The sequence below is a fragment of the Halichoeres trimaculatus genome, unplaced genomic scaffold (genome assembly GCF_033239565.1).
Source record: "Halichoeres trimaculatus isolate MK-OKI-2021-1 unplaced genomic scaffold, fHalTri1.1 fHalTri1_scaffold_9, whole genome shotgun sequence".
Classification (NCBI taxonomy): domain Eukaryota; kingdom Metazoa; phylum Chordata; class Actinopteri; order Labriformes; family Labridae; genus Halichoeres; species Halichoeres trimaculatus.
Genome location: NW_027437188.1, coordinates 33,032,898 through 33,060,779, shown reverse-complemented (window position 1 = coordinate 33,060,779; position 27,882 = coordinate 33,032,898). Strand labels below are relative to the sequence as shown.

Genomic DNA, 27,882 nt, shown 5'->3' with positions numbered 1-27,882 from the left:
GCGCCTTTAAGTTCCGTGGCGTTGCCCCTCTTCTCCATGCTTGTTTTGGTTACTCATCGTGTTTTCCCGCCAATTTCACTTCCGGTTCCACCACGGTCAGCAACAGACATTTACACAATAAAAGCATGTGAGCAACATGCACTATGTGCGATAAAATATTCAACGACGTTAATAGATTGACAGGTTAACGGGAAAATAACGCGTTAACTTGCCCAGCACTACTAGTAAGCCTTATATTCCAAATAGAGGGTGGGGAAAACACCTCAGGCTTACCAGTGGCTTTTAAAAAGTATAGCAACCAATCAGGGTGCTGTATTTGCTTATAATAGTAGTAGGGATGGGTATTGGCAAGGACCTCTCAAGAACCTCTCCTACCTCTCTGTGCCAGCCCCCACCTGTCAGTGGATCCCCAGCTTCCTGACAGGCAGGACCCAGCAGGTGAGGCTGGGGTCCATCACATCCAGCACACGGACAGTTAACACCGGCACCCCCCAGGGGTGTGTGCTCTCCCCACTGCTCTTCTCCCTCTACACCAATGACTGCACCTCAGGGGACCCCTCTGTGAAACTCCTGAAGTTTGCGGACGACACCACCATCATCGGTCTCATCCAGGATGGTGACGAGGCCGCTTACAGACAGGAGGTGGAACAGCTGGTCCTCTGGTGTGGTCAGAACCACCAGGAGCTGAACCTGCTCAAGACTGTGGAGATGACAGTGGACTTCAGGAGAAATCCCCTCCTCCTCCCCTCACAATTCTTAACAACACTGTTTTTAACTTAAATTGTGTATAACTTTTTATTCTACTCTGTACAAAGTTCTTTATTTAATAATGTAATTATTGTTCTCTACTACTTAAGCTCTATTTTTTCTACTTTTTGTAATATTTAGTGTTTCTCTTAATGTCTTTCTATTCACAACAATTGTACTGAGGGAGTGCAGTTTAAACCAGAGTCAAATTCCTTGTATTCTTGAAAATACTTGGCGAATAAAAGTGATTCAGATTCTGATTCTGATACGATACGCACCACGATACTTTGGTCACGATACGATAATATCACAATGTATCACAATGTCATAATATTGTGATTTATTGCGGTATTCTACACGGATAACAAAGAAAAAAATAGAGATGATGTTCATGGAAATCAAAATATTACTCAAAATTAAAAGGACCAAGGAAATCATTGGTGTCTATGGCATACTGACTTGTTCAGTGCAACAAAAACTCACATCATCAAGTGTAGAATTAAAAAAACAATTTGAATATACTTTGAAATTTATATCTATTATACAATCTATTGGCAAAATACAGAGTACTAGCTCCTTTGCGCCATCTACTGCAGGGGAGGTATTGAAGTTACAAAAATAACCAAGTAAAGAGTTGAAATATCTATACTGTATTGTATTAAGGTCAAAGCATCATAAAGTAAAAGTTTTTTTTTTTACTTTGTATCTAAGGTTTTTTTTCCTTTTCATCGTGTTTTGCACTTTTTTTTTTTTTTAGATATTTATCAGGCTTATAAAACCAGGACCTGGAGGGTGAAGTTTTGCATCTATCCATGTGCAAATGAATGTAAATGAATGCTGGTGTGACAGTAAAGCTCCTTGAATCTTGAGTGATGCTGTTTTTCTGCTCTCAGATAATTTGATTAACTAAAAATATTTATGTTTTATGGATTAACTTTTCTGTTATCTGACAGATTTCTGCATCAGAAAACTCAAAACCCGGTTTGGAGCTTAGCTGTTAGAGCCATGTGTTTCTGCTTTACAAATGAAGTTTTATGTGCTGTCTGTGTTCAGAGAGTGCCTGTGATTTTTAATTACCTACATGTTTATTCTTTAAAAACGTTTTAAGTAACATAAGAAAATGCTTTTTTTCTTGCTGATGATATTAAATATTTTGAATTTATTTCTGGTGCAGATTCTGTTTCTTTAACTTTAGTTTTGATTCACTCTCCTGCAAAAAGAAGCCTCCTGGGATGGAGACACCGCAGGGGGTCAGTGCAGACATCTTTAGCTTTTCTCTGCAGCTGCTTCAATTTTCTCCCATTAAGGAGGAGGAGGATATAAAAGAAGGAGTTTTATCAGTTAAATTGAGATGTTTTAGATATAGGTTGAATTTTTAAGGCTATCATTAAAGAGAAAGAAAGAAAGAGAAGAAAAGAAAGGGTATTCCGGCAGTGAATCGACACCATAGGTCGACACTCCACCCCCTCCCCTTCTGGTGTCTCTGGATCCACTCCACGTTTTTCCCCTACACCATTTCCACGGGTTGTGTGGATTATAAGAAGAAACAGAGGAAATAACAACCCAACAATCAAGAAGGGTGTGCTGCAGCACAGGGAAACGCCGGAATTTGCTGTGTGAGTGGGAAAATGTGAGAGCAGCGCGTCTTTGTTTTCTGATCCCGGAGCATCTGCGCCCTCAGCGGAGGATGCAGCATCTCTCCCCCCGCGCTCTCCCGCTCTCTGCCGGCGCAGTCTCCTCATCCCGGGGTGAATAATCCAACGATTGATGGCTGCAGGACGATGTGGGACCAGGCTGTCGAAGAACAGAGAGGTAGAAAGGCTGACCCTTTGGAACAAATAGAGGTTTGATTTTCTGTGTTTCAAACGGATTTCTCCTCAGTCTGAGACGGCAGGGAGGAGAGGAGAGGAGAGGAGGCAGACCGAGGATCTCCATCTGCTTAAAGCTCCTCTGAGGAGTTCTTAGTTAACTATCAAAAACACTGAAATCACTACAGGTGATAACGAGCTGCAGAGCATCCCAAGGGATGTAATGCATTACTGCAAAAATGCAAAAGTTGGTGTCCCAGCTGGATTTTTTTGCCGATATTTAACTCATTTAGCCATTGCCTATATTTTTTCTGCACACATAATTGCAGAGATCATCAAGTGTCTTTTTTTTAAATTAGCAAATTGTATTATGGTGCATATATCATCACATTTGTTATGTTACAGTTGGGAAAATAAGTCTTAAACGGGTCAACATTTATTTCCAAAGCTGCAATTCAAACTAAATTTCTCCCAGACATTGGTGTTAACTTAAATAATCCACACATGAAAAGAAATCACAACGTTCAGGTCCATAAATAATGATTATGTGGAATTAAGTACGATAACACAGTAAAAAAGTATTGAACACGCTAACTGAGACTCATCTAATACTTAGTGGAGAAGCCTTTGTTTGCAATGACAGCTTCCAGACGCGTCTAGCCACGTCTCATCTTCATCATCCTGGTGGATGGCAGCAGATTCAGATCAAGAATTTCCCCATACATGGCTCCATTCATTGCTCCGTCAGTTATATGAAGTTTGCCAACACCATGAGATGAGAAACAACCCCATGCCATGATGCTTCCACCTCCAAACTTCACTGTTGGTGTAGTGTTTTTTGGCTGATGTGCAGTGCCATTTCTCCTCCAAACATGGTCTGTAGTATGACAGCCCAAAAGTTCAGTTTTGGTCTCATCTGACCAGACAACATTCTCCCAGTATTCTACAGGCTTGTCAAGATGCTGTTTAGCAAACTTTAAACCAGCTTCAACATGCCTTTTCTTGAGGAATGGAGTCTTGTGGGCTGAGCGTCCATAGAGGCCATGGCGGTGGAGTGCATTGCCTGTTGTTTTCTCTGTAACAATTGTACCTGCTGCCTCCAAGTCTTTCTGGAGCACTTTCAGGGTGGTCCTTGGCTGGTTGAGTACTCTTCTGACTATCTTTCTGACTCCCTGGTCAGAAATCTTCAAGGAGCTCCTGTGCGTGGCCTGTTGATGGTAAGGTGGTGCTTCTTCCACTTGTGAATAATGGCCCCAACGGTGCTGACTGGAATATTCAGGTGCTTTGATATAAGTCTGTAACCAGGTCCATTCTGATGCTGATCAACAATCAGGTTGTGAATGTCTTCAGAGAGCTCTTTGCCTTTACCCATCATGAGGTGTGTGGTATTTAACTGCTTGGTGAAAAAAACAACCTTTTTTATAGGACCATCAATTTGCTCTAGCCCAGCTGATGTTGGTTTGCACTAATTGGAAGTTCAAGTAATAATTACTGACAGATTTCAGGTGGTATGGTTCATTTCCTTGCCAAAGTATACAGCCTTTCCATGGTGTGTTCAATACTTTTTTCCTGTGTTATCGTACTTAATTCCACATAATCATTATTTATGGACCTGAACGTTGTGATTTCTTTTCACGTGTGGATTATTTGAGTTAATACCAATGTCTGGTAGAAATTCTGTTTGAATTGCAGCTTTGGAAATAAATGTAATGAGAAAAAAAGTTGACACATTCAGTACTTATTTTCCCACACTGTATTCATTTCTTGTGCAAAATAGGAAAAATATATACTTGAAGAAATTGGCTTGAGGCTGGTTGCAATGAGACCAGAAGTCATGTACACACCCAGCAATAAAAACAAACTTTTATGGCATTAAAAACATATTTACAGCCTGGTTCAAAAAACAGCTTGGGTCTAAAATGTTGATTTCACTAGCGGCACACACTGTACGGTGAGTGAATTTTTTTCGAACTCTGCGGTTCAGAAGTTATTAGCATCGTTTAATTTTCCAATCAGAGGCACAGCTAAGGTCACGTGACCGCTGGGCGCCCTGTGGCTGCTTGAAGAAAAAATTACAGCCCACGTCATATCGTATGTGGCTTCATTTCACGGTTTCAGGAAGAGACAGGTGACGTCGCGGATGCTACGTTCATGTTTTTGCAGTAAACAAATGTGGAAAAGTTGCATCAAAGTTTGAGAACTCTGAATCAAAATATCAGTGAGTTGGAGGTGCTGAAGCAAAAAGTGTTACAACCACACCCGGTCTTCCCTATTCTTTGTTTTAAATTTTGATGATCTATTATCAGAAAGAAAGCAGGAGTGCAGCACACGTGAAGAAGTGAACCTCCCCTTGTCTTGTATAGTCTTTAGCCTCCACCCTCTGTAATAAGCACATTAGCTCAGGATGAAACTGGCTCTGCAGTGATGTGTACCTCCCTCATTAATCCCTATTTACTACTCGCCGCAGGTTTCTGAGCACCGCAGACGAAGGGAGCCCTGACTCTGTGAGACAGACCCCGGGGTCCCCTCCCTCCTCCTTGAACCGTCCCACCACCAGCAGCTGGAGCCCGGACTTTTAATGGCTTTTCTGCTCAGACGATGGAGGGTCTCATTGGTGCTGAATGTGATTGCGCTCGCTGGCTTCATCACCTTCTGGGCCAGGTGCAACATGCATCAAGCCACCGTACGCGAGGCTCCAGCTGAGGAAAGGAGGCCCGAGGTCAGCGGGGTGGTGCAGGGGCCCAATATCAGCCACGAGATGCTGCTGAAGAGGCTCAGCTTTCTGGAGGACGTGGTGTACAGGCAGCTGAACGGTAAAGAGCAGCGTAACACTCAAACTGTGTCATCATACTTTCTCTAAAGGACTTTTTAGTGCTAAATGAGCTTTTAAAGCGTTTCTCTTGATTTCAAATAATCATAATACTCAGTCTGCTGGGATTAAAAATACATCTATAGAAGGGAAGGTTGGACCAACGTGAATAAAAGTCAATGTTTGTTGAGGTGGTTTTGTTTGTTATTGGCTCTGTGTCCTCGGGATACTGTAGCAGCATAATTGTAGTGCCAGCTCCTGTACACAGCAGAACTACTCTTTAGCCCATGAGCAAACACAGTCACACAGAGACGGAGCTCATTCTCCAGCACATCAGAAAAACCTGAAACAGCTCTGAGTATGAACAGGTACAGAGTGACTCAGTAACATCCTCCTCTCCAGGTCTGTCCAAATCTCTGGGCCTGATCGAGGGATTCGGTGGTCGAGGTGAAGGCGGCCAGCCTGCCACTCTGACTCCGGATGAGGAGAGCACCGGTAAAATCTTGACAGAGAAGTACGGCTACAACGCCTACCTCAGCGACAAAATCTCTCTGGATCGCACCACGCCAGACTTCCGGCCCAACAGGTGAGTAAATATAGAGAGGATCAGATTTACTTAACAACCTGTTTCTATGTTAAGGCTGCACAAAAAAGTCTGTTTATATTTTTTTTAAATGTAAAAATCTTCACAATCAAGACAAAAATAGTAAACAAAATTCTAAGTCTAGTAATTAGTTATTCCAATTAGTTCCAAATAAAATGAATTTTGTGTTTATTGAATGTGCATGTAATGTCTTGGATTGTCATTTTAAACAAATTGAATAAATATTTTTGAAAATTTTGAAAAAATATAACTGATAAATTTCATTAATGTGCAAAAATTATGAAATGTATGATTTTTTTTAAGTTTATATTTTTTTAAAACTTGAAAAATGTAATTAAATAGTTAATTTTTTAAAAGATGAAACCTAAAAAGTGAGCCAAAATTTGCAAAAAATTCAAAAATTTTAAACTTCAAAAATTTGCCAAAAAAGGGTCATTTCAAAAATAAGCAAATTTTTAAACAATTGTGTAAATATGAAAAATGTACAAAATCAATGTTTATTTTCATTAAAATGAAATGCCATAATTTGTAAAAATGTCAAAAATTGAAATGTTTGCAGAACCTTTAGAGCAATTCTCATTTAAAAGGATTCCATTTCCAAAAAAAGTCTTAGTTTTTTATTTTAACACATTTAATAAATATTTTTTTGAAATTTTCAAAATATATCATGTAAAATTTCATAAATTTTCCATTTTATGAAATTTATGAAATTGCTAATGTACTAATTTTTTAAAACTTGGAAAAAATGTATACATTTGTTCTTGTTTTTGTTTTTTAAAAAGATGAAACTTAAAAAGTGTGCCAAAATTGAAAAACTTTGGAATTTCAGAAATTTGCAAAAAAAAACAATTAAAAGGCCAATTTCAGAAATGTGCAAAAAAAAAAATTAAAAGTAACAATATTTAAAAAAGAAAAAAAACAAATCTGCATTTCTTTCCGGAAAAATTTGAATCTAATTATTTGCAGAAATTACATAAATTTGCAAGATCTTCATTGAAATTGATTTTTTTCTTAATTTTTCAAAAATGTTAAAAATTGAAATACAAAAAAAATGCAAAAACTTCAAAGCAGTTTGAAAGCTTTTACTGCAAAATTGTATATCTGACTAAAAAAAAAAAGAGTCATGGAATATTTCTCATACACCTTGATTTCAAATGAGGTCTCAGTTTGTCACCTTCCCCTTGGTCTTAAGGAGAATTGGGACACCGCTTCACCACACGTGCTTAACCAAGGGCTACGGAGTGTGATTGGCCTGTTGATTCTTTTAGCTCCACCTTCCTGGAACTGTTAGTAGCTTTGGGTAACCTTATCTTTATTTTTTGAAACCACAGTTCATCACTTTCTTTTTGTATCATCTAAAGCTCTTTATTGGACGTGAACTTCTTGAATTTTAATTAAAATCTGGAAAAACTGAGGTGTTTTTAAAATGTTTGACTGGTAGCGTGAGCTAAATCCAAGATAGAGAGTTTCATGTCTCCTGTGCAGGGAGCGACTATCATCTGTTAGCTTTGTTGTTGTTGTTGTTGTTATTTATAAAGTAGCACACTCACTCTAAAGACCTCTGAGTGACTAATGAGAGCGCTGCGCTCTGATCCCAGCGACCCCCAGCTTCTTTATGCACTTACATGAGTGTGTGTGCATGTGTGTGTGTGTCAGCACAGAGCACTCTCTTTGTCACCAGGGGGTCTTTTATGTTGGCGGGATCAAAGTGGCGTGTGAAGCGTGTGAAGCGTGTTGGGATGTGATATTTTCAGGCTTAGCAGCAGCAGCAGCGTGCGCGAGCTGGAGTTTGCTCTTTCTGGCTTAATGTCTCTTAAAACCGCCGACAGCGGCAGCAGAAGAAGACGAGAGGGGACGCTGGAGCGTGAAAGTCAGGGGGTGAGGCGTTAATCTGCTCACTGCCTTTTCTGTCATACTAACTTCAACATAGAGGAACCCAGAGTCCATCCTGAGCACAACAGGTTCAGCTTTTGTCAGTATGAGCAGGAAGATAGCTCTTGATAGCAGCAGCAGCAGCAGACTGTACGCTCACTTATAGACGAGTGAATGAAGCTGTAGGAGTGATGCGACGCCTCCGGCTCTTCTTCCCTCTTCCTCTCACTCTTGCCTTATTCATAATGTTCATAAAGCTGAGTTATTAAATCAGCAAGGGAAGAGTGTTCTCTGTATTACTCTTGAATAAAGTTGTCAAGTTTTAGTGCTTGTGCTCCTTCTTGAAACAGCATACATTAAAGACATCAAAGCTTACGAACACAAAGGATCTAAAGTTGAAGCAGCTGTGAGAGGAAGAGGCAGTGAAGACAAGAGAGTGAAGAAGATGATATTTCTGATTGGCTTATTGTGATAGTTTCTCCAAAGATGCTGTGTGGAGGATCCGTTTTAATTGCTCTCCCTCGCCACCTTGTGGCCCGGAGTCTCCGCACACTGTCGTAAATTACTTTTAGTGAGGCGTGTGTTTGTTTTGGAATTAAACGGAGATCAGATCGAAACAAATTTTCTTTGTTCAAGTCAACTTTTTACTGGATACAACGCACTGAGGTACGGTATTTATCAGTACAGTTGCGTAGCGCTACGGTTTGAAACATGATCCGTAATCCCAAAAAAAAATGTTTCCCACAGACCCCTTGCACTCTGAATCTGATGCCTTTATTTTTCTTTAAATTGTAAAAAATTTGCAGTATGAAAACAATGGAGTCGTCAAGCAATTTATCCTTAGCAATGGCTGTCAGCATGTTAGAGGTATGCACACACAGACACACCATCACACACATTCACAAATCTTCCTTTATCATCTAAACATCGACCAAAATATTTAAAGAAAATATGTCAGAAAATGTGGGAGTAGCCTACGGCATCTCTGAGGAGTCAAACTACCCAGGAAATGAGCTGGCCAGATGCAAACAAACACGAAAAATTAAACTTGTTCCAAAAAAAACAACGACAGACAAAAATTTGGGCGTCAGTATTCAAACATGATCGACATAACATGGGATAAGCGCCAATTACGGAAGAAAAAAACAGACTCAGAGTGCAAAGACCTTTAGACTCCAAGCTAAGAAGTAGCATTTTGAAATAACCTGTAACCAGCAATATTGGCGCTGATAATCTCATTTTAAAGTGTGTTTAAACTTTTGCAAGATCACTTTGAAACTCTTCTCATTAAACAGGTGTTTAATCTTTACCAGCTCTGTATGGAAGTTCAAACTTCTGTTCCCGGGAGCCTCCTCTTTAAATGTCGCCCCTCAGATTGGTGCACCGCTGCTCACGAAACCTCAAACACTGAGCGGTTTCCTGCAGCTCAGAGCCTCTTTGTTCAAAGAAAACCTGTCTCTGAATCACTGAATAAAACATAACTCTTACACATGCAAAATACATCCCATCAGCTCAGGTTTGAGCAGCAATAATTCAAGTGTTTTTCTTTGTGATGCCAAACCTCGAGGCTTTTTGTCAAATAATTTACAATCCACATCAGCATCTGTTTTTGGAGGTTTCCTTCCTAAAAGCTCAAAGCTTTTCTGTTGAATATGAGGAGATAGATTCCTTCTTTTTGGGAATGTGTCTAAGACTGGATTTTACAAGGTAGATTAAATAACTCAGCAGAGGTAATGTGACAGAAAAGGTTCGGCTTTCTCTCTTTATGTGTCTGCGCTCGGAGTCCTGGCCTTGGTCTACCTCCTTCCTCCTCAGCAGACACGCTCTGAATATTTATCTCCAAACGAAAAACAAGATATCAGCAGCACCCTTCATAGGAACGTTAAAGATTGAGTGAAACAAGCAAGCGTTAACAGATGATGTGTCTTGTTCTCGTGTGTCTGTGTAGCTGCTCAAAGATCAAATACCCTCGAGACCTCCCCCAGATCTCCCTCATCTTCATCTTCGTGAACGAGGCCCTGTCGGTGCTCCTACGCTCGGTCCACTCAGCTGTCAATCACACGCCGGCTCACCTGCTCAAGGAAATCATCCTGGTGGACGACATGAGCGATGACGGTGAGTAGAAATGACAGATTTCTGTTTCTCAAGGTGAAATTAGTTTGATATGAAGCTGTTGGATCCAAACCAGAATAAAAACCAGGTTTAATGTGTCTTGTATATAGGGATGGGTACCTTTCACATTTGAATGTACTTTTTTGCGTTTATGTGTTAAAAAAAAATGTCACTTTGTTTAATAATAGAATGTTATTTTTAAAATTAATTTAACATTTTCATTCTTCAATATATAATAGAGATGTGATGATACACTTGGCTCAGGAGCTGAGATAAGACACGATATTGGGTTCACCGAAAATCAAGCTGTAAATCCAGAATCAAAATTTTTTCAGGAAACTATCTGCTGAGCTAAGATAGCTGGGTCGAGTAGCCGTCGTAAGGTCTGGCAGTTCTGGTGAAAGAATTCGTAAGGGAATTGTTAAGAATGATGATGGCGATGGACTGAACCATTTCGTATTGGCTCTTAACAGGAACTGGTTTTCAATGCCCATCACTCATTCAGGGTCTAGTTTTGTATTTCTTTAAAGTCTTTTGGGAGTGGGAGAATAAATGGACTTACATAAGTACAAGGATTGTTTGTTTTATGAGTTTTAAATTGTGATTTTTTGGTAATTTTTATTATAATTATTATTAATTTGTTTTATGATTTTTAAATTGTGACATTTTTTGGTGATTTTTATCATTATTATTTATTTGTTTTATGAGTTTTAAATTATTATTTTTTTTTGTGATTTTTAATAATATTATTTATTTGTTTTATGAGTTTTAAATTGTGATATTTTTTGGTGATTTTTATCATTATTATTTATTTGTTTTATGATTTTTAAATTGTGATATTTTTTGGTGATTTTTATCATTATTATTTATTTGTTTTATGAGTTTTAAATTATTATTTTTTTTGGTGATTTTTAATAATATTATTTATTTGTTTTATGAGTTTTAAATTGTGATATTTTTTGGTGATTTTTTATTATTATTATTTATTTGTTTTGTGATTTTTAAATTATTATTTTTTTTGTGATTTTTATTAATATTATTTATTTGTTTTATGAGTTTTAAATTGTGATGTTTTTGGTGATTTTTTATTATTATTATTTATTTGTTTTATGAGTTTTAAATTGTGATGTTTTTAGTGATTTTATTATTATTATTTATTTGTTTTATGAGTTTTAAATTGTGATGTTTTTGGTTAATTTTTGATTATTATTATTTATTTGTTTTATGATTTTTAAATTGTTTTTTTTTGGTTATTTTTTAAATTATTATTTATTTATATTATTTTGTCTTTTTTTTAAATTTAATTTCTTCTGTTTAGTCTTTATTTATAGACCGGATGGAAAAATGGTAACCACTTTTCTCCAGCAGAAAAAATGTTTTTCTGTAACTGTCTAGCAGCGTGACATCAGATCCCCTGAATAAAATCCAAAAACTGACTCAAGTGTTGTCTTTTGACAGAAAAATTGCTCCTGATAGTCTGTCGATATTATTATTCATCTTTTTCACACAGTCTGGAGTTTAAAAGGCAAACTAAAAATCACAAAAAATAGAAAAAATCTAAGAATTGTAATTCAAATTGGATTGGCACAAAAAAAAAAGTTGTCCTTTCCCTAATGTCTTTTTTATAAAAGTTATGGCATACTCATCAAATCACAAGCAGACGTCAGATTAACAAACAGAGCAGGAAAGGAAAAATATATCCCAGATATTACATTAAGTTGGAATAAAAGAGAAACCATACCACTGCACGTTTAAAGGTAGGGTCAGCAGGATTTTCCAAAAAAATTAAACGTCAGCTCTATCATCTCCTATGGGCCTCTATACGTGTGTCTGTGTCTGTGTCTGCCTCAACCCCCTCCTCTGCCTGTATGTTGATGTTAGTATCAGGATGTTTCTGGGCACAAAATAAGCTACTTCTACGTCTGCCATGTTGCTGATGCCGTCTCTCTGAGATAATTTCTGGTTTTGTTTGTTATTTTCACTCTCTACAGAGCAGCTGAAAGGACCTCTGGAGGAATACGTCAACAAGCGCTACCCCGGCCTGGTTAAGATCATCCGAAACCAGAAGCGAATGGGACTCATCCAAGCCAGGATCGAGGGCTGGAAGGTGGCCACTGGAGAGGTGACGGGGTTTTTTGATGCCCACGTGGAGTTCACCGTGTTCTGGTGAGTATTAACACTTTCTCATCAAGCCGTGCGAGAATCACTGAATTACAAATCATGACAACAGTCTGAGCAATAACAGGCTGTAAGTATTGCTTTTAGGGGACAGATTCATTACAGGTGAGGACAAAAGAACACACACACAAAGCAATTTCACACCTGAGAGGTTTTGAGATTAGGAGCTGGAGAGAGACGTAGCTGTAGACTTAGGATTACAAGATACATCCAGACTCAAAGCTCCACCAAGAAAGAAAACACAAACCAGCAAAAAGACGGATTCTTTCCAATGTGTTCGTCTTGTGTGTTCATCTCTCTGTGTTTACACTCCCGTCAGGGCTGAGCCGGCTCTCGCTCGGATCAAAGAGAACCACAGGAGGGTAGTGCTGCCCTCCATCGACAACATCAACTATGACACGCTGGAGGTGGAATACTACGGGCAGAAAGGACACGCCTACAACTGGGAGCTGTGGTGCATGTACATCCCCCCGTCCAAACAGTGGCTCGACACAGGGGACGAGTCGGCGCCCATCAGGCAAGAAATCCTCGTTCATACAAACACAGTTCTTACACGTACAGGTAGGGGTCGGAAAAAAAATCGTTATGATACATCTGGATTTTCTGTTTGGCGATATCAAAATCTGAGTTCTTTCTCAAAAAAGTCATTTTTTTCACATTCTCTTCATTTTAGTCTTTGTTTGTAAACTGGATTGGAAAAAAGTTTCCACTTTTCTCCAGCAGAGGGCAAAATGTTTCTCTCTGACTCACGTGATGTGCATTTGTAACAGACGTGGTTAAGGCCTAGATGTGGAGACTGACACAAGAACACTTTTCAGGATTTATTTGTCTGCAGAAGACACAAAACACACCATTTTCCTTCTGCACCTCACTCTGCACGTCAGCTCCCTCATCGATGCGGACTAGCACTGCCTGAGCTAAACTGTGTACTATAACCACATAATAAATGTAACAAAACACATCCAAAAATGTTATTAATATAACACACAAATTGTGAATAAAACTGTCCACCAAATCACACCAGATATTACTGAAAAACATACTTTTTAGCCTTAATAATCTTAACAAATCAACCGACAAAAATGCTGTGAGGGGCATAGCGGAGGAGCTACGGAAACTTAGTAGATACATAAAGCATGAAAGGCCAAAATGGCAATTTTAGCAGGAGAAATAAAATAACTCCAAATAAAAACAACTTATTGATAAAATTCACAAATACCCATTAAAATATTCAAAGAAAATTAACACAAATTCTCAAAAATAAATTACAAAAATATATAGAAAATATGATGCATTTTTAACTCGGTTACACATTTAATGGGAAAATGTGGCCCCTGATATTGTCTGTAGACATTATCATATTATTCAACTTTTTCACATAGTCTGGTGTTCAAAAAGCAAACTAAAAATCACAAAAATTGTAAATATTGAAGAACTGCAATTTAAATCAAATAAGCACCCCAAAAATCGTAGCAGAATCAAATTGCGAGAATAGCATACCGTCCCAGCCCGACATACAGGGCTTAAAGTGAAAAATAATCCTGGGTCTAAACTTTTTTGCTTTTGGGGGGAGTGCAGGTACTCTCTAGCTAACAATTCATTTATACTGATTCTGATTCTGCAAAAAAGTCTCCACGTATATTTTGCGATCGCAAACCCAGTTGCTTATTGATGCTGGTTCCTCAGTGGTGGCTGTGGCTTCTGGCAAACAAGTTGTGAGGTTCAGAGTGCGGACAGCAGGGGCCTTACTAGTTGTATACATACATTTTTTAGCACGTTACAGAAACAAGCACCCAGATCCTTCAACTTTTTGCACCAGCAACTAAAGGGTTTCCAACCATGCCCAGCGCCATTTATTTTTAAAGGGATAGCTCAGTTATTTTGAAGTGGGGCTGTATGAGCTCTATGTGACCACTAAGGACATTAGACACAAACTTTAATCGATGGTGATGGGGAAATAGACGCTAACAGGGACAGACGGTACCAAATTCAAAGACTATTTTCTCTGCCTACAAGAACTAAAATCAAAAAGTGAGGCAGTGTAGGAAATTCAAAATGAGTGACTATGACAGTAACGATGAAGTTTCATTCACTTTGGAACCAAAAGGATACCTGTATGAACCGAAGTAGCTACACAGAAGAGCTGCTACAGATGGCGACCGAAAGGAATACAGAGGAAACATCCACGGACACTGGACATCAAGATAGAGTCGGAAATCCTCCCAATCCTTAGAGTACAAACAAAAGAATTACGATACTTGATCGAACTTACACGAGGCTAAAACCGGCGCCCGAAGCAAAGCTTGTTTACATTCCCTACAGCTGAAAGGAGGAGGGGGGACGGAGCGCACTAGCGCTGAGGAAGGACACATGACCAGTTAGTTAGGTCCAGATAAATGTTTGTATTTCCGAAGTCTTAATGCACTTAAAAAATATTTTATGTATCGTACTCTTAAACTATGGTATTACTTTTTGATTTTAGTCCTTGTAGGCAGAGAAAATAGCCTTTGAATCTGGTACGGTCTTTCCCTGTTGGCGTCTATTTCCTCGTCACCATCGATTACAGTTTGTGTCTTACTGAGGGAGAGGAGACAACTTTCTACTGTATCTAATGTCCTTAGTGGTCACATAGAGCTCATACAACCCCACTTCAAACGAAACGGTGCAAAACTCCGGTATGGACTCTAAGACCCGCCCCTTCTCTTCTTCCCATTGGCTAGTTTTAATAGTTTGGTTGAGAGCATAATCTGCATTATCCCTCATGCCACTGGCAGACAAACTTGATTGGCAATGTGGTCCTTTCTTTTTGTTTTCGAGCCAAATGCTGAAATACTTTAAGCCATGCACACTCTCACATTGTCTAAAGTCTACATGGTCTTCAAGTATGAAAGAAAAACTATCAGAGCAAATCAGGACAGAGATGATTTAGAAGTTAGCATCCATAAATAAATGCTTTGCTCTGAGGTGTTTTTGTCCAACCCTGCAGGTCTCCAGCCATGATCGGCTGCTCCTTCGTCATCAACCGAGAGTACTTTGGCGAGCTCGGCCTGCTGGACACAGGCATGGAGGTCTGGGGAGGGGAGAACATCGAACTGGGCATCAAGGTTTGAGATTCACCCAGTTTCTACTCGATTACTCTCCCTCTTTACCTCTTTAGGTTGAAGTAGAGCAGCGCCCACCGTACGGTGTCAGCGCTGATAAATGAGGACCCATTAAGAGTCCTGGAGGAGGTTTCCTGTGCAGCTCACCACAGGACAGCAGAGATAAAGAGGTCACACAGAGAGCGAAGGGATGGAGAGTAAACTTTAAAGGCATTCTGTAAATATGGATCAAGATCTTACAAAGTAATAAGACGCCATTTACATTTATTTTTTTATTTTTTCCAAAACTGTTCATGAGCTTTTGTTACATAAAAACAACATAACACTTTGACCAAATCAAACAAAACAAAACAATACAAAGCAACTACAGTAGTAGAAGTAGGAATAGAAGGAGTGCAAATTACAAATTATTTTAAAATATAAAAGAAGTCGAACAAGGTAATATATAATTAAAATAATGATGAATAGAATTGATTGAGAAAAAAATGAAATCACTTTCTCTTGTTCTATTGGCAGATTTTTTTTTAACTTGTTACAACAATTCAGACCTTATTTTGTCTTTCTATGACTTGGAACAAGACAATTTTCTGGACTGGCCAGGTGAATGTGGCTAATATTAAGTCTAAAAAGACATTTTCTACTGAAACTAAGGCAAAAACACTTGATAAGATTTCAGTTTTTTCAAGTGTAACCCTCTCCAGCTTTGCAAAGTGAAAAACATCTTTTACCCACAACATAAAGGAAGGCAGTTTGGGGGATTCCCACCTAAGCAACATTCAACATCTGGCTAGAAGAGCAGTAAAAGCCACAAAGGTTGTTTCTCCTGAAGAGAGATGTACTGTGGTCGGAGTTGCACCAAACTTTGCAGTCATAGCATTCGGTTTAACTGATTTCCTATTTACTTTTAACAGTACACTGAAAATACCCTCCCAGTACGATTGTAAAGCTGAGCAAGACCAGAGCATACGACCACTGCTGGCCAGTGCTTGCAAACATCTGTCACAAACTGGGTCAATATCTTTATAGATTTTAGACAGTTTATCCTTTGTGAAGTGGCACTGAATGTCTCCAAACTGGCACATATTGATGATCCTTTCTCCTCCTTTATGTGGTTTAAGGAGATCAGATGTAGAGAGTGTATCTGGTTATAGAAATGTGAAATTAATCCTTTCAAAACAATAACGGGTTCAAGAAATGAGTCCAGATCTGAATCAGTAGGTTGATCGCGAAATCGGGACACTGTTTTTGACAGAACTATGAATTTGTTTGGGTAGGGAGAATTTTTTATACAACTGTCAAAAAAAGATACAAAGGTGATATCAATGAACAAGTCTTTTAAAGTTCGGATATAAAGATGAGACCAGATACTGAATGCATCATCAACTAATGATTATCAGACTGATAACAAATATGTTTGAAGACCAAAACAGGTTTTAAAGTGTTACTCCGGGATGGAACAAGTTGGGTCCTGTCACAAGGTTTAGGGCAGAAATTACCCCTACAGCAGTGATTTTGTGCAGCAGAAGCCCAGAGCGCACGCACCAAACACCCCCTCCCTGCTCCTCTGCCGGTTTCCTCCGACTCTAGTCGGTGGGAGTCTCTAGGCTCTAGGCTCTTGTTCGCATCGTGTCTCTTCGTCCTGGCAGACTACCTGCGTTTGTTTATATCTGGCATGCCGTGCACGGACTGATACACTAAGCGGCGAGCGCCTCGTAGCCAGCTGTGGCTCTGCAGAGGAGGTAGCGCCGTTTTACGACACGATGAGAACTAGAGCCTTATTTAGCTGTGTTTTTGTGTGAAAGTAACGCACTGAAAATTCTCTAAATAAAGCGTGAATGCAGACCGATATCAGAGTTTTTCTGTGGGAGTCCGTTTATTTGTGTTTTTGGTCAAGTAAAATATGGCCCCGTCTGAGTGCAGAGGAAACCTGCAGAGGAGCAGGGAGGGGGTGTTTGGTGCGAGCGCTCTGGGCTTCTGCTGCACAAAAACACTGCTGTAGGGGTAATTTCTGCCCTAAACCTTGTGATAGGACCCAACTTGTTCCATCCCGGAGTATCACTTTAAACTGGTTCCATATTTTTCAAAGTAGCTTTGACATTCGCATTTTCTGTAAAAGTAATTTACGTTTCTAAAAGAGAGTTTTGAAACGTATGGAGAGCTGGACTTTCCTGACTGTGAGGAACACCAAACAGTCTGCTCTCCTTCTGGGCACTGAACTACAAACTGAGTTTACAAAGTTTGATTATTGACACATTTCAAACAATAAATAAATAAATAAATACATTATCTCTTCGCTTTATATCCCCCCAAAAAATCTGCTTTCCCTTTAGAAACAACGGTTGCGGCTAAGCTCCAAACTTAGTGAAGGAAGTGGAAGTGTGCGTCTCAGTGTTCTGCTGTACCGCCCCCTGCAGGTGTGGCTGTGTGGCGGCAGTATGGAGGTGCTGCCTTGTTCCAGAGTCTATCACATGAGTCGGAGGAAGAAACCCTACGTCCAAGACCTCACGTCCAAAATGCGACGCAACGCTCTGCGAGTGGCTGAGGTCTGGCTGGACGAGTACAAATCCAACGTGTACCAGGCCTGGAACATCCCCATGGAGGTGAGAGGGGGCCCAAAGTCCTGCTGCGTCTCTTCTTCTTCTTTGCTCATGAGCGATTGCTGCTGAACGAAATGTTTGATTATCTGTTTTTGGAGAAAAGTGCACCAATCATAATTCATTAATGTCTCATGGAGGACCACGGTATCGACTACGGAGACATCTCTGAGAGGGTGGCGCTGAAGAAGAGTCTGAAGTGTAAAAAGTTTGGGTGGTACCTCGACAACGTTTACCCAGAGATGAGACGGTACATTAACACGCTCTTCTACGGACAGGTGAGCATTTTTAGAAGCAGGTGATAAGGAATGATATTTTAAAGCATTTTGTATTATAAGGTCATCCCTCTTTCATTTCAGATCCGCAGCACTAACGTCAACCACCTGTGCATCGATCAGGGGGAGAAGGCCGACTACACGGCCATCGTGCACCCCTGCCATGAATGGGTTCCTCAGGTACGACCACACAGAGCTCTCCTCTTCTCTCTCTGAAACACACTCAGCTCATCAGTGTCCCTCTGATCTCCAGCGGTGTTTCCCACACAGGCTCAGCTTTAATCCTCTTAGAAGACTTTTGCCGTCGGGCTGGAAATGTTTCTGTGTTGCAGTTTTTCTGCTGAGGTCCTGAGTCAGCTCGTGTCGGTTCCTCAACCTCTCAGACCGTAGGGCGTCTCTTTTAATCTCACTGGGCTGGACTACAGAGTTTAGACCCTGGAAGAACTTCACATCTGTGCTCTGTGGAGCACAACGTGAATGTCTTACAGAAACGCACTTAAAGTGATACTCTGGGATGGAACAAGTTGGGTCCTATCACAAGGTTTAGGGCAGAAATTACCCCTACAGCAGTGTTTTTGTGCAGCAGAAGCCCAGAGCGCTCGCACCAAACACCCCCTCCCTGCTCCTCTGCCGGTTTCCTCTGCACTCAGACGGGGGCTTATTTTACTTGACCAAAAACACAAATAAACGGACTCCCACTGAAAAAATCTGATATCGGTCTGCATTCACACTTTATTTAGAGAATTTTTAGCGCGTTACTTTCACACAAAAACACCGCTAAATAAAGCTCTAGTCCTGGCAGACTACCTGCGTTTGTTAATATCTGGACTGATACACTAAGCGGCAGCGCCTCGTAGCCAGCTGTGGCTCTGCAGCGGAGGTAGCGCCGTTTTACGACGCAATGAGAACTAGAGCCTTAGGGGAAGTGCTTTCTTTTTTTCTTTTTTGTCTTATTCCATCTGAAATAATGTAGCCACAGATAATAAAAAAATTGACAGCAATGATATTTCATTTCAGTGACATAATTTAAACTTTTTAATCCAGCTGCTTTGGTGTCCTCTGTTTTCAACACATGAATCTGATCCAGGAGCGCAACTACCTACTTTCTGGGGGGTATGCAGACACATGACAGGCGCCCCCCTCCCCATGTGTGTATATGGATTTTGGAATAGGTGAGGTCCATGAGGTCCATTTCGATGGGTTTTTTTAAATTCTTATATACATATATACATATATAATCTTTTTTAGGCTTCAAGTCACACAAGATTTTTATTTTTTAATTATTATTTTTGATGTGAAATCAGCATTTTCCAAACAAAAATGTGTATTTAAAAATAAATCAACTTTTTACACCAAAGGCTAGCTGGATTCCTGTGTATTCTGTTTTTATCTCTTGGACATGTTTGCCCTGCTCTCTGTAACGTATTTTCTGTGGATTGGGTTTATTAAAATTAATATGAGCTGAAAACAAAGCACGTGTCCCGTAACTCGAGGTCCTTGAGTAGGCAGATCATCGTGACGCGTGCCTAGCCAGCTGATGAGCCGCTTAAATAAACTGGCTTTGTTCAGATGATTTGACAGGCAGAAATAGTGCTGAATTATCTAAAAAATATATATTGTGGTCACTTCGGTGTAGACGGACGGTGATGTGGTCTTCAAAGTGTTAATAATAAAAACACACTAGTTTTTGAATGGGCTTTGGCCCGCTGCCAAACGTCACAGTGCGCATTTGCGGGTACGTGCATCAGCTGATCAAACAGCTGTTCACCGTAACACACACATTTCTCTGTCTGTCCATCTTTGCCTACAAAAAGAAAACTCTTAAGCCTGTCCTGTCCCCCCACACACGCGCGCACTAACGGGGCGGATGGGAGGGGTTGAAGGAGCGGAGGGGCGCTAATCAGTGATGTGCTGACGTGCCTCTGCAGAGCTATAGAGATCTCTATACTTCTTACTCTCTCTTATTCTTACTATCTCTTACTGTATCTTTTACACAAACAGCTGTCAAATACAGAAGATGCAGACTCAAAACAATTTCTCCCTTATCGCTTTGGCGCCCCCTCTAGCTCGGCGCCCCCATGCATCGCATATAGTCCATACCCCCTTTTTGCTCCACTGATCTGATCCTGACCCTCTTACCGTCAGGATCTCAGTCAGCCTGGGTGCAGTTTAAGGAGGCAAGCTGTTGCTGGGAAATCTAGTTCAGGATGGATTTGTAACGGCTCAGACCAAATGATGTTTGTGATCTTTCTCTGTGCTTCCTGTTGTTTTTCTCAGCTTGGACGTTACACCAAAGAGGGTCAGCTGTTCATAGGGGCTCTGGGCAGCACGGGGGACGACACCCCGTGTGTGTTGGATGATGGGAAAAGCCCCTACCCTCGGCTCCTGAGCTGCGAGGAGGTGCCCAACCAGGAGAAGACCATGTGGAATTTCCATCAGGTGAGAAAGAAGGAGAAACAAATCTGTGATAAAAAGTGGATTTGGTTTAAACCAGTGATGAATACGTCTCATCCTGCAGAATGGATCGCTCGTTAATCGCGCCTCAGGTCGCTGTCTGGAGGTGATACCGGCGGCTAATTCACGATTCGGCTACCGGCTGGTCTTACAGCCTTGCTCTGGGCAGAAGTGGACCTTTAAGAACACCATAAAGAAACAGTGAAGGGACTGACCTCTTCGGGACCATGAACTCAGCAGCTCCTCACGTTCACACGGAGAGACGTAAACTGTGGATGTCTCAGTGGGACGAGGAAGTGGGATGAGGAAGACTGTTTTTATACAAAGAAAAGATTCAAAATGCAAGTTTCAGCAAGTTTCAGCATGAGGACTGCGTCTGTCTGTCTTTTACACTTGACTGACTGTTGATGTGACGTCGCCATGATTCATGTTTGTGCCACTTCTCTTCATTACATCACATTTCTCTGCACAGGTGTTTGTTTTTCTATAATTTACTTCTGCTTTTGTTACCCTGCAGCTCTCATTATCCCAGGTTTGTTTGTGTTAGCAGTCAGTTACAGTTCGCATCAAAGCACAAAGTAATTTCAAGCACACACTCAGTCTTTGTTGCTATGGTTACTTTGATTTAACCCCAGGCTCACATCATCTTAAAAATGTTTTCTTACTTACCTTTAGTTTGCTCTGTTTAGTCTGCCATGTGGTGCCAAACAGCCCAAAGGAGCTGGTCCAGCACTTCCTGGGTTCTTATGGAATTGATGATGTCATCACTGGGTCATACCAACTGTGGGGGGGTTTGCTTTCTGAAAAAAGTTTTCTGTTTCCTTTATTTATATTGATTTGAGGAAATATTTGTTCTGTTTGAAGGTCATTGAGTTTCAAGAAGAGCTGAGGTTGATTTAGAAGTTTGTTTACACTGATTTGTTGAAGAGTATCAAGGGTTTTTCTGTGAGTGCTGTGTCCTACTCAGATGCTCTCAGCTGCAACCATACACTGTTTAAAGAGTTATTTTAAAGCTGTCAACCATGGTTAAACGTGGCATAAAGCCGTGTTTTTAACCTTTAATAACTAATGAAAACAAACTTTTCAGAAAAAGAGGTCCTTCAATAAAAGGCAGCTCAACAATATCTTCAATTCACCACAACAATCAGACGTGAGAAACATTTCTACGAAGTGAATTAATTTTTTAACTTTGACCACAGCCCATCTGGAATGACTGGGGAGGTGGATTTTTTGACCTATACTGCAGCCAGCCACCAGGGGGAGCAGTTTTTGTGTTGACCTCACTTAGAGCCAAGCAAGATGACGTCCTTTTTTTTTTTTTACAGTCTACGGCTGCAGCTAATTGGGTAACTGGGAGTCTTTAAAGCCGGCAGAAGTTGCTGTCTCGAACACGTGCCTTATCTTGATTTGATTATGAGTTAATTTGCCTTAATTTTCTTTACATTTGTGTTTGTTTGTTGAGTTGACACGTGTTCTTCAAAACTAGGATCTGCAGGATTTGACTCAAAAAATAAAATGTGACTTTTTACAGGAACAATCCTGCTTAAATGTCTCCTCTGGGCCTCTGTACATGTGTGTCAGTGTCAGTGTCTGCCTCCAGCCCTCTCCTCTGCCTGTATGTTGATGTTCTGGTTGTATCGGAACATTTCTTGGTGGAAAGTAAGCGTGATGTTGCGTGTTTATGATCACGAGTAGAAGCTAATCCGAGCAGCTACAATAGTGGACATAGCAAAAACACAATCGAAGTGGAAGAAAACGCCAAACAGATAAAGCTTTTTCCTAAACAAGAAAGTAAAAGAAAGTAAGAAAGTGTATAGAAAGTGTAAAAAGGTCCATAAGAAAATAGATGCTGACAGCTTGTCCATCATTGTCCAGTCAGCCAGCCTCCACCTCCACAGGGTCCAGGACTGAGCTTCTTCAGCAGTCTGTTCAGTCTCTGTCTCCTGGATCCTGTCTGCTCACAGCAGGTGAAGCTCTTCCAATGTGGTGTTGGTGTCTGATGTTAGCTCTGTTAGCCATGTCTGTGAATAGCATGATGCTACTCTGCCTTCTGGTGTTCCCTTTGTTGCTGGGTTAGCACAGCTAGCTCGTCCATCTTATTGGAGATAGATCTTACGTTCCTGATAACGATGGATGGAAGGACAGGTCCATGTCGGCACTTCTTAGCTCACACCTGAGAACCAGCACGTCGTCCTCACCTCCTTCTCCTCACCTTGTGGGGAACATCAGGCCTTGCACCAGTTAGCATTGACATGCTACAGGCTGCAAACAGCTGATTTCACATGTAAACAATGCAGCCATGGCTACATGTGGGATCTCCAGACAAATGACGAAAAAGAGACAAAAAAATTACAAGAAACAGACAAAGAAGAGAGAGCTGCTGCAACAGGAACCCACAACCAACAGGGCGGAGTCTAGCAACATATGAGCAGCTTATGAGCCGCATTTAACTTATCAATCCAAAAAAATGTCTTGTTTCAAGTTACTTAAAGACAAAATGAGGTCTGAATTACTTGCAACAAGTAAAAAAATCTGCCAATGGAACAAGAAAAGTTTGCAAGAAAATTTGCTTGAAACTAGTAAAACGTCTAAAGACAAATAACTTTTGTTTTGTTCCATTCGCAGATTTTTTTTAAACTTGTTACAAGCAATTTGGACCTCATTTTTGTCTTTAAATAACTTGAAACAAGACATTTTTCTGGACTAGCCAGGTGAATGTGGCTCATATTAAGCCTACGAAGACACTTTTTACTTAAAATAAGACAAAATCACCTGACCAGATTTCATTTTTTGCAGTGTATGATGTCAGATTTTGAATAATTCATTATCAGTTTGGTTTTCCTCCAGGATTGTCTTCTGATAGACAACTGGTTTTCTGGTTCTTGGTTTGTGCAGAGATTTTATGTCATTCTAAATCCCAATCCTAAAACTTGACACTCTAAAGAACTCTCCCCTGTGATTCAGACGTTTGTTGTTGTGAAGATAAATTTTCTTCCAGTGGTATTGTCCCTTTTTTATCATCTCTTTAAATAAACCTCTCCAAACCAGGTTTCACCCTGTGCTCCCAGCTGCACAGATTCTGGTGCAAACACTGAACAACAGCTCCGCTCATGAACAGTTTAATTGCTGATCGCTTGTAAAACTCTAAACTTTAACACAGCATGGAGCAGACAGGTGGAGCCACATCTCTAAACGGAGAGTCCTGCTTTAATCCTGCAGCAACAGAGCGACCTGGGAAAGGTGTCCTTGAACTGCTCAGTAAGCCCCAGCCAGACTCTGAGGATGTAAATGAAGCAGGAGGAGCCTGCAGGGAGCACAGGGGCCTGTTTCTCACAGAGCGGGGCTGGAGTGGGTGGTGTCACCCTGAGGATGCAGCCTGCATGCTAACACCCCAACACTGAATGCTAGTGAGACTCTTTAATGACGGGCCGCTCCTCTGCACCTGGCAAGAAATGATGACAAATCAACAAACATGAAATTAAAGACTTAAAAGCTGGAGGCAAGACGATCAAAAAGTCAATCTGAATTCCTGGAGTAAAAAAAAAAAAGACCTTCTTCTTTCTTTGGCGTGAAATTCTTGGACAGTGTCTCTGATAGTTTTATTGATCACAGGTGGCTGATGTGCTCTGGCTCAGCGTTCTTGTGTCCTTGCAGCCTCATCATCTCTGGGCCTTATACTACCCTCTTGTGGTCTTTGGAGCAATTAATTTCAGTGCAGTGCAGCAGTGAAGCCATAAAATCTACTAAAGGATGCCCAAACATTCAACAGTGTTTAGTGACATGTTTACAGATGAGTAAATTAAATGTTTCTATCAGGACATGGTGGCTGTGATGATAGCAGTCTGACATATTCACAGTTTTTAGGCTGAGATCTGGGGACTGTGGAGACCATTGGAGGACAGGGAACTCACTGAACCAGTTTGAGATATTAAAATTGGGAATCTATGGAAAAAAACAAAACAAAACAAAACAAAAAAAAATAAAAAATAAATATAAATAAATAAATAAATAAATATATATATATATAAATAAATAAATATATAAATAAATAAACAATAAATAAATAAATAACCCCCTTAAAAGATGAAAATAAAAATAAAAAATAAAAGAATAAAAACATTAAAAAAATGAAATAAAATAATATAAATAAATAAATAAATAAAAATACAAAACAACAACAAAAAAATATTCCTTCATTTCAGTCTTTGTTTAGAAGCTGGATTGGAAAAAAAGTTACCATATTTCTCCAGCAGAGGGCAAAATGTATTTCTTTAAATGAAACGATACAGCTCTTGAAATAGTCTGTAGACTTACATCAAAATTCAACTCTTCACATGGTTTGGTGTTAAAAAAGCAAAATAAAAATCACAATAATGAGAAGTATCTAAGAATCACAATTGAAATAGAATCAGTACCCCAAAAATCATAAAAGAATAAAACAGCGTAAAAAGCATGTCATCCAAGCCTTAAGTGTTGTCCTGCTGGAAGTAGCCATCAGAAGATGGGTACACTGTGCTCATAAAGGGATGGACATGGTCAGCAACAATACTCAGGTAGGCTGTGGACTTTAAACCATGATCAGTTGGTACTAAGGGGCCCAAAGTGAGCCAAGAAAATATCCCCCACACCATTACACCAGCAGCAGCAGCCTGAACCGTTGATACAAGGCAGGATGGATCCATGCTTTCATGTTGTTGAGGCCAAATTCTGACCCTACCATCTGAATGTGGAGCAGAAATCCAGACTCATCAGACAAGGCAACGTTTTTCCAATCTTCTATTGTCCAGTTTTGGTGTTGCTGTGTGAATTGTAGCCTCAGTTTCCTGTTCTTAGCTGACAGGAGGGTCACCCGGTGTGGTCTTCTGCTGCTGTAGCCCATCTGCCTCAAGGTTGGACGTGTTGTGTGTTCAGAGATGCTCTTCTGCAGACCTCGGTTGTAACCAGTGGTTATTTGAGTTCCTGTTGCCTTTCTATCAGCTCCAACCAGTCTGTCCATTCTCCTCTGACCTCTGGCATCAACAAGGCATTTTGTCCCACAGAACTGCTGCTCACTGGATATTTTCTCTTTTTGGGACCATTCTCTGTAAACCCTAGAGATGGTTGTGGGTTAAAATCCCAGTAGATCAGCAGTTTCTGAAATACTCAGACCAACAACCATGTTGCAGAGTTGCTGCCATGTGATTGGCTGATTGGATATTGGCCTTAACGAGCAGCTGAATAGGTGTTTCTAATAAAGTGACATGTGAGCTCAAGGCCATGTACACACATAGCTGGGTATTTGGGAAACCATATCTATACGTTTCTCTAAAAATAAAAATTCTGAAAACTCCGGTTTCATGGTGTTGAGTGAATGCTTTTTGGGTCTCAATCGTCACAGCTAAATGACAGGGGTTCATTCTGATTGGCTGGCATGACAGTATTTAAAAAAAAAACAAAAAAAACCAAAACAAAACAAAAAAAAATGAGGTTAGGATATTAATTTTGATTACATACTTTGCTAAGAAATGCATCTCTCACTTTGGAAGGATGACTCCCCTCCATCTCTCGAGACCTCTACAGATCAGATTTCAGCATTTTCACCACTAGAACGATTAACTTTGGAAAAATACAATCATGGTATTATATTTCAAGAATTTTGGTCTCCACTGATTTTGCTTTTAGAGAAATATTTCAAAGGCCGTTAAGTGGGTATCCAATCCCAAATCTATGTACCGAAAGGCCAGGTAGACCTTTACATTATGGATAACTGTTGTCTGTATGTATATATGATGTATGGGTATCTGATATGTAAACACATGAGTACATGTGAGACTGCATGGGTATGTTTGTGCAAATAACTTACTATTAATCAACCAATGTCAGTAAGTAATTTTGTTTTTTTACTTATTCACTTGATGTTTTTTTTCTTTCCTTTTATTTCCTTTTTATCCTCTTGGTTTTCTTTTTTTTCTTATTTATTTTATTTTATTTTTTTCTCATATTTTATTGGCATTTTGTCCTTCTTTTCTTTTCTATTCCTACTCTTTTATTTTCTTTCCCCCTTTTTAATTTCCCCTTTCCCCCTTAATTTAATTTTTATTTTCTAAATTGATTAATTAATCGATCAATTAATTTATTATTTTTATTTTTATTTATTTATTTTTTCTATTTCATTATTATTATTTTTTTAATTTATTTTTATTCATTTATTTATTTATTTATTTTTTGGGGGGGGGGGATGGGGGGGGTGTGTGTGTGAGTAAATAAGGAAAACTGTACAAGTCATCTTATCACTGATATTGTACCAGGATAGACATTTCTGTTGTCTTTTTGGAAATAAAAAAAAATCCCCACAAAAAAACAACAAAAAACAAAACAAAACAAAAAAAACAAGGGGGCGATACTGGATTTTGAAAATACCACTCAATGTGTTGACATGGCCTAAGTGCAAAACTATTCAAAATTTCCTATTTACTTATTTACTTGGTTTAGTCTTTTTGCAGCTTATAATTTTGTGTAGAATGTATGTCTATCACCATTTGCACCGGTGGGGGCAGTACAGCTACAAAAAAGTTAAATACATAATTAAAAAAAATTATCAGATAGCAGTATTTAACAAAAGAGTAGAAATCTAAAAAAAAAACAAAAACAAAAGTGTTTTCCATCTAATTTGTTATTACGAGAGTAACACTGAGCTGTAACAGTCATGGTTAAAGTCATTAAACTTCACAAAGCAACAAAACACTAAACAGCAACATTTAAGTTTGATTTACTTTGAAGGAACATTTGTTAATAGGGTCAAGTGTGAAATAAAACAAAATGCACCATTTAAAAAAACACAGTTTTATTGCCTCAATGCTTAATCCTTCACCATTGTACAAGTTTCCATATTTACAAGTCAATAATTATTACTCCTCTAATAAATATTACAACTTAAAATCTGTCTCTAATCTACATGTTTAAATATTGCACATGCAAACAATGTTTAGTGTGTGCTTGTCTAGTAGATATGCTTATCTTATGAGCTATGTACAAAATTACAGAACAAAAACATGTGGGATCCAATCACCATGCTACTGACACACTTCAAAATAAAAGTCTATTTGTGTGATGGAGACATGCAACCACTCTGCAGGGCCCGGACAGTGTGAGTTTCAGAAAAAGTGTAATTTATAATCTGTGAAAAGAAATCCAGAAGAGAAATATTTGTAAAAGTAGAAAATAAAAGATAAAGCTCTTTTCCAGTCGACCGCCACATGAGAGCAGCGACCAGCTTTTAATTTGGTGGAACATTTTCACAAACACTGTGAGACTGATGAATCAAAATATGACAACTTTTCAATCAGTGT

At 39.6% G+C, this 27,882-nt stretch overlaps 1 protein-coding gene and 1 long non-coding RNA gene across 2 annotated transcripts; one reads left to right on the top strand and one right to left on the bottom strand.

Moving 5' to 3' along the window:
• Positions 1-1,537: 1,537 nt before the first annotated feature.
• Positions 1,538-21,293, bottom strand: LOC141798452 (uncharacterized). Its single transcript, XR_012599161.1, has 3 exons — positions 21,224-21,293; positions 20,770-20,865; positions 1,538-2,541 (listed from the first exon to the last, which is right to left on the bottom strand). It is a non-coding gene; the product is annotated as an uncharacterized LOC141798452 (long non-coding RNA).
• Positions 2,423-20,776, top strand: galnt17 (polypeptide N-acetylgalactosaminyltransferase 17). Its single transcript, XM_074680406.1, has 12 exons — positions 2,423-2,559; positions 5,023-5,368; positions 5,767-5,950; positions 9,789-9,955; positions 11,944-12,118; positions 12,450-12,647; positions 15,117-15,234; positions 17,646-17,831; positions 17,966-18,103; positions 18,185-18,280; positions 20,378-20,539; positions 20,619-20,776. The coding sequence occupies exons 2-12, from the start codon at positions 5,134-5,136 to the stop codon at positions 20,757-20,759; spliced, it is 1,800 nt and encodes a 599-aa protein (XP_074536507.1). The 5' UTR covers positions 2,423-2,559; positions 5,023-5,133; the 3' UTR covers positions 20,760-20,776.
• Positions 21,294-27,882: the final 6,589 nt, after the last annotated feature.